Below are 7,112 nucleotides of genomic sequence, written 5' to 3'. Positions count from 1 at the left end.
AACTGATGCTTAAAACCATAAAATCGATGAAATCTCGCCAGGGAGAGCATGTTGTCTATGGAGTGGGCCCACGTGTACTGTCTTTGTTTTTTATTTTAAGGTTTCTTCCTTCTGCATCTCAGGGGGATTTTCCTTCACCACAGTCTCCACCGGCTTGTACATCAGGGACAAACTTACATTTATAAAGAACATCTTCATTTTTATCATCACATTATCTGTGTAAAGCTGCTCTGAGACAATGTTCATTGTTAAAAGCTCAATACAAATAAACAGGAATTTTGTTTGTCACAGAGATCGTGGGCTTCCACCAACTTCCACAGGCGCTTACAGGAAGCTAAATGAGGTTCTACATGGTTCCTTTACAAGTTTTCTGCTGTACAATTAAAATCACCTCCCAAAGCGTACACACAGATAAAAACTAAAACCTCATTCTTATAAAAAAACGTTTACTTTTAAAAGCCTACCTTTTAAAATTTCTTCCACCGTGTAAAAAACAGGAATACAATTTTGATAAAAAAGCAGAGCAACACCACCACTAAGTGGCGTGTTGTGTCTTAAAATCACCAACCCGTCCCACTCCTTCACCCAGTCAGCAGCAGCACCCAGTTACTGCTGTCGCTGTGGGTTTCCTGCAACATAACCACATCAATATCTTTTTGCTTAATGAGCTCTTAAAGCTTTTCTCCTTTTCCATGTTCCTTTGCTCCATTTATATTAAATCTCGCAACTTGAATTTTGTTCATTCAAAAGAAGTGTAAATAGAACAAACAAATCTAAATTTAACCCTAAATTAAAATAAAAAAAACACCACACACTTTATCAGTCTGCATCAGAGTTTTCCCTTTTCACCTTCATTATCAGTTTCTTTAGTCTGAAATGTTCCTGATCAATAAAAACACCTTCTCTTCTAAAATGCTTCACATCATGAACAAACTGTTTGCGGTCTGGAAAAAACGATAAAAAAAATGTTCTGCCACTTAGTGGTTCTTAAAAACGCTTTAATGGCTTTAGCACTATAAACAACATTTAACGGTTCCTCCTGAGACTCCTGGCATGTTGAACATGCCATCTTCACTGTCTGATTCAACTTCATCTACTTTTAAATCCTTCTTTGTCTCCTTTTTTCCCTACCACGATTCTTTCTCATTGTTGGTACTTTAAAAAGGGTCTCATTTTTAAAGGAATTTAAAAGCGCACCAAGCTGCAAGCAGCTCCGTCTCGTGTATTTTTGCTTTCGGAAGAGCGCTTTTATCCCTGTTTGAGAATTTGAAAGCAGTGCGTGGAGGATATTCCCACCAGAACTACGAACACACAGTACATTAACCACATTAAGTTACGTAATTTCTCTGCTATGGCGAACATCCAGTTCATTCAGTGTGTGAAGTGTGACATGTTTAGTCAGTCTCTCTCCGTTGTTAGCGATAATTTAATCTGTAAGAAGTGTAAGCTAGTTTGCTCTTTGACGGAGAAGATCTTAGCATTAGAGGAGCGCATCCAGAGTCTAGAGAGAAGTAGTGAGTGCGAGAGCAGTCCAGGTTCTGCAGGGGAAAGTCTGGATGCCCTAGGTGAAGTTAATATTCCCCCGACTCCGGCATTAGAGCCCTTGCAGCGGGGCGAATGGGTGACGACTCGGCAGCATATTCGCAAAGCCAAAGCTAACGCTAAGGCTCGCCCACGGGAGCACCATTCCTCTCCGCTTCACGTGTCCATCAGGTTTGCTCTCCTCAGTGAAGCACCCGCTGAGAAACCTGAAAGAGCTCTGGTTTTAGGAGACTCCATTCTGAGGCACGTGAAATTAGCTAGACCTTTAGGGGCACCAGCAGCACAGGTCATGTGTATACCGGGAGCCAGGGCGCCGGACATAGCAGGTCAGCTTAGATTCTTAGGAAAGCATAGGTTCTCTAAGATAGTTTTTCACACAGGAGCTAATGATATACGCCTTCGACAGTCAGAGGTTACTAAGAGTAATATTATAGAGGTGTGTAAATTAGCGAAGGCAATGTCCGATGCTGTAATATGCTCTGGCCCCATCCCAATACGACGTGGCGATGTAGCCTACAGCAGGTTATGGTCGCTGAACTGCTGGATGTCCGAGTGGTGCTCCAAAAATAATGTGGGCTTCATTAATAATTGGAGTATTTTTGAGGGCAAGGCTGGCCTGTTAGGGCGGGACGGTGTCCATCCCACTCGGGAAGGTGCTGCTCTCATTTCTTGTAGTATAGGTCATAGTCTCAGAACAGCACTAGTTAACAAGTGACTGTCTAGAGCCAAGGCCAGGGAGCAGACAGACAGGCTAAACTGACCGTCTGCTAGCTGCACAGAGTCGTTACTCAGGATCCACCAAATTGAGACTGTGTCTGTCCCCCGAGCGAAACCAACATATAGGAATTCTCAGAAAGTCTGTTTTAGTAACCTGATTAACATAAAATTAAATAGGACTGAACGCACAGCCAGCACCTCTGATCTAAAGATAGGATTGCTGAATATTAGATCTCTCACGTCTAAAGCGCTGACTATAAACGAAATTATTACCGACCAGGAGTTTAAAATAATGTGTTTGACAGAAACGTGGATTAAACCAAATGAATATTTAGCATTAAATGAAGCGAGTCCTCCTGGGTATAGTTACATACACCAACCCCGTCTAAATGGCAGAGGAGGCGGAGTCGCAGCTATTTATAATAATAATCTAAGCGTCACACAAAAGACTAAACACAAATGTAAAACATTTGAAGTTCTTTACACCAGCATAAAATATTCAGTGTCCGAAAGCAGGTCCAGTCAGACAATTCCACTCATTATTATTTATAGACCCCCAGGGGCCCGACTCTGATTTTCTCATAGAATTTGCAGATTTCATCACAAATTTAGTTACTTCTCTAGACAAAGCATTAATTGTTGGTGATTTTAACATTCATTTTGATCATCAGGAAGACTCCTTAAGAGCAGCAGTTGTGTCCATTCTAGATTCAGTTGGAATTAATCAGAATGTTATAGGACCCACTCATAGTGGTGGACACACTCTCGATTTGTTGTTAACATTTGGATTAAAAATAAAAAACGTAGTCATAATTCCACAGTCTGAAGCTATTTCAGACCATTATCTCATCTCTTTTAAAATTTGCCTCAGTCATTGCATTACTACTTCACCACGTTATCGTGTTAAGCGTACTTTCACGTCAGCTACAGCAGCGCGTTTTATTAACAATCTTCCAGAAATGACGATATTAGATAGATCTCCGTCTGACCCTGCAGAGCTCAACTGGGCCACTAAACACCTAGAATCAACATTACGTTATACCCTAGATGATATAGCTCCCCTTAAGACCAAAATGATCAGGGAGAAAAAATTAGCACAGTGGTATAATGATCATACACGCACCTTAAAACAGACCACTCGAAAATTAGAACGTAAATGGCGTCAAACAAAATTAACAGTATTTCAAATAGCATGGAAGGGGAGCCTCCTAATTTATAGAAAATCTCTTAGTGCTGCTAGATCAGCATATTTCTCCACCCTCATAGAAAATAACAAGCGTAATCCTAGATTTTTATTCAGCACGGTAGCAAAATTAACAGGGAATAAAAGCACTGCACTCACATGCACACCATCATTAGGTACTAATGATTTCATGAACTTTTTTAATAATAAAATTGAAAACATCAGGCAAAAAATCCAGACGGTTAATATAAAGCCAAATTATTTTACAAGTAACCCTGTAGACAGCAATGTCATTATAACAGACAATCAATTACAAAGTTTTACTCCTATTCACGAGAATGACTTAATTTCATTAATTTCCTCATCAAAATCATCAACCTGCATTCTCGATCCCTTGCCTACAAGTTTCTTTAAACAGATCATTCCAGAGGTAATTGAACCTGTTTTAAAAATAATAAACTCTTCCATTAGCACTGGTTTTGTACCAAAATCCTTCAAACTGGCAGTTATCCACCCCCTAATTAAGAAACCTGACCTTGACCCATGTCAGCTGTCCAACTACAGACCAATATCAAATCTCCCCTTCATAGCCAAAATTTTGGAAAAGGTTGTAGCACAGCAGTTCTGCTCACACCTACTTATGAATAATATTTTTGAAATGTATCAGTCAGGATTTCGGCCTCATCATAGCACAGAGACGGCGCTAGTTAAGGTGGTAAATGACCTGTTATTGGCCTCTGATCAGGGTTTTGTCTCCTTACTTGTTTTGCTCGACCTTAGTGCAGCTTTTGACACCATTGATCACACTATACTACTTGCTAGACTTGAGAACGTTGTTGGAATAAAGGGAACGGCTCTCTCTTGGCTCAGGTCTTATTTGACTGATCGCTATCAGTTTGTTGATGTTAATGGTGAGTTCTCCACACTCTCTGAGGTAAAGTTTGGTGTTCCTCAAGGATCTGTCTTAGGCCCTCTGCTTTTCTCTTTATATATGCTGCCTCTTGGAGAAATTATTCATAAACATGGTATTAGATTCCATTGCTATGCTGATGATACACAGCTATATATTTCAGCAAAGCCAGATGAGAGAGATCAGCTTAACAATGTTAAAAAATGTGTGAAGGACATTAGACAGTGGATGCTCCATAACTTTCTTCTGCTAAACTCAGATAAGACGGAAGTACTTTTACTAGGACCACATGCAGCTAGAAGCAAACTTTCCGATTACCTAACATCTCTGGATGGTGTTTCTGTTTCAGCGTGTACGGCTGTCAAAGACCTTGGTGTGATTATTGACTCGAGTCTTTCCTTTGAGGCTCACGTGAATAATATTACCAGGATCGCCTTCTTTCACCTTAGAAATATTGCTAAAATTAGAAATATGATGTCGTTACAGGATGCAGAAAAACTAGTTCATGCTTTTGTTACTTCTAGATTAGACTACTGTAACGCTTTACTGTCTGGGTGTTGGAGTAAGTGCATAAATAAGCTTCAGTTAGTTCAGAATGCAGCAGCAAGAGTCCTCACTAGATCTAGGAAATATGACCACATCACCCCTGTATTAATCAGTCTACACTGCTCCCAATCAAATCTCGCATTGATTATAAAATTTTACTACTGACATATAAAGCACTTAATGGTCTCGCACCACCGTATCTGAGTGAACTTCTGTACCAGTATGATCCTCCACGCCTACTTAGATCAAAAGGTGCAGGCTATCTGTTGGTTCCTCCAATAATGAAGATTACAGCAGGGGGCAGATCTTTCTCTTATAAAGCCCCGCAGTTATGGAACAGCCTTCCTATCAGTGTTCGGGACTCAGACACAGTCTCAGTGTTCAAGTCGAGATTGAAAACATATTTATTCAGTCAAGCCTTTAATCAGTAGATTTTTTCTCAGGTAAAGGCTCAGATCTGGAGGGAACATTGATATAGAGTGTTTGGTGAACTGGGATATTTGTACGCTGTCGTCCCCTCACATTCACGTGTTCACTCAGGTTTGTTGATGGTGGTGTGGTGGGCCGTCTCTTATCCCAGAGATCCCTCATGTCTGTGTTGCCTTCTGGTTCTCCCTTTTAGTTATGCTGCTATAGCGAGTCTTGCCGGAGTCCAAACTGCACAGTGACTTTAACTCTCATGCAACAATAGGTACACTTAATAATCCATATCCTTCTCTTCCTGTCACCCTCTTCTCTCTCTCTCTCTCTCTCGGTCGAGTTAAACATGCTCCTGAGGCTCCAGTGACCACTGTTCCTGCCCCTCTCCCCCCCGTGGATCTTCCCACTTCATCCAGGCCTGCCTGGATTGGATGTCAACAGTCTCCTACACTGATGTCAACAGTCTCCTACACTGACTCAGAAATACACTTCGCTTCTGATCATCATCACTGCACCCCGCAACATTGTATACCCGCCACAAATGGACATTCGGTGTAACCCAGATGAGGATGGGTTCCCTCTTGAGTCTGGTTCCTCTCAAGGTTTCTTCCTTATGCCATCTCGGGGAGTTTTTCCTTGCCACAGTCGCCAGTCGCCACCGGCTTGCTCATCAGGGACAAACTTACTCATAAAGAACATATTCATTTTTAATCACCGCATTATCTGTGTAAAGCTGCTTTGAGACAATGTTCATTGTTAAAAGCGCTATACAAATAAAAATGAATTGAATTGAATTGAATTTTCTATCTTCATGTCTCCCTGTCCCCTTGGACTGCTGTAGTGCCCGGTGTCTCCTGGTGACAGCTGCGACCCCTGTGCCTGCCTCTGCCAGCTCCAGCACTGCTCCAGAGTCCACTGTGACTTTTTCAGTTCCGTAGTCCTTTTCCTGGCCTGTTCAGCCAAGCAAGGCTTCTCCCGGTTCCGTTCGGCTGAGCAGGGCTTTTCTGGGGTGGGTCTGTCGTTAGTGGACCTCTGGTCCACAGTCTGAGCTTGGGGCTCACGTTTCCTGGGCCTTGGTGCAGCAGCAGTTACGGAGCTTTCAGCAGCAGGCCGAGCTGAAGCCGCAGGAGGAACCCTTCCAGCAGGTTCAGCTGCTTCCTGTCCCGGTCGCTTAGAGACACCGGGGTCACTCTGTCTTTTAAGACAGGAGCAGACAAGATGCCCAAACTGACCACGTTTAAAACATTTTATTTCTGCGTCAGTGGAAGTGAAAATGTTATAATCAAATCTCATTTAATCTCAACTTAAAAAACACGTTTAGTTCATCCAGACTTCATTAATGATCATAATCACAATTCTCCTAAAAAACACCAAGTGCTTAATCAGTGGTGACTTACAGCCGAGAGGGATTTTCTTCATGGGGAGACGGGTCGCCCGTACCAAGACAAATCTTTAACTATTACCTCATCACTGATAAAAGGAGGAACATTAGACAACATGACTTTATAGCAGGAGAACTGAGGGGAGAAACCAGTACACACTCATTATTAACTATGATTCCTTTCTGGATCAGTTTATTCACTTTATCAAGATCATTTAAAAAACAACATTAACACTGTTCATACGGGAGGCAGAGACAATGTTCTCATAACACACACTCCTCCACACTCCCTCACTCGCGCGCACGCACACACACACACACACACACACACACACACACAGTCCTCTACACTCACACACACACACACACACACACACACACAGTCCTCTACACTCACACACACAGTCCTCTAC

General features: G+C 42.0%; 1 protein-coding gene across 1 annotated transcript in view; it reads right to left on the bottom strand.

Annotated features, from left to right (window-relative positions):
* Positions 1 to 581: 581 nt before the first annotated feature.
* The window catches only part of hdac7a (histone deacetylase 7a), a gene marked incomplete at its 3' end in the record, with an annotated part of 54,288 nt that continues 47,757 nt past the window's right edge, over positions 582 to 7,112 (bottom strand). Inside the window, exons 16-17 of the mRNA XM_083521165.1 lie at positions 6,198 to 6,488; positions 582 to 629 (exon numbers count right to left, since the gene is read on the bottom strand). Of these exons, the coding sequence (XP_083377291.1) occupies positions 582 to 629; positions 6,198 to 6,488 (339 nt within the window). The remainder of the gene's footprint in view (positions 630 to 6,197; positions 6,489 to 7,112) is intronic.

This window comes from Silurus aristotelis, assembly GCF_946808225.1.
Source record: "Silurus aristotelis genome assembly, chromosome: 19".
In the NCBI taxonomy this organism is placed as follows: domain Eukaryota; kingdom Metazoa; phylum Chordata; class Actinopteri; order Siluriformes; family Siluridae; genus Silurus; species Silurus aristotelis.
The sequence above is the reverse complement of the archived record's forward strand: the minus strand, read 5'-3'. Positions and strand labels throughout refer to the sequence as shown.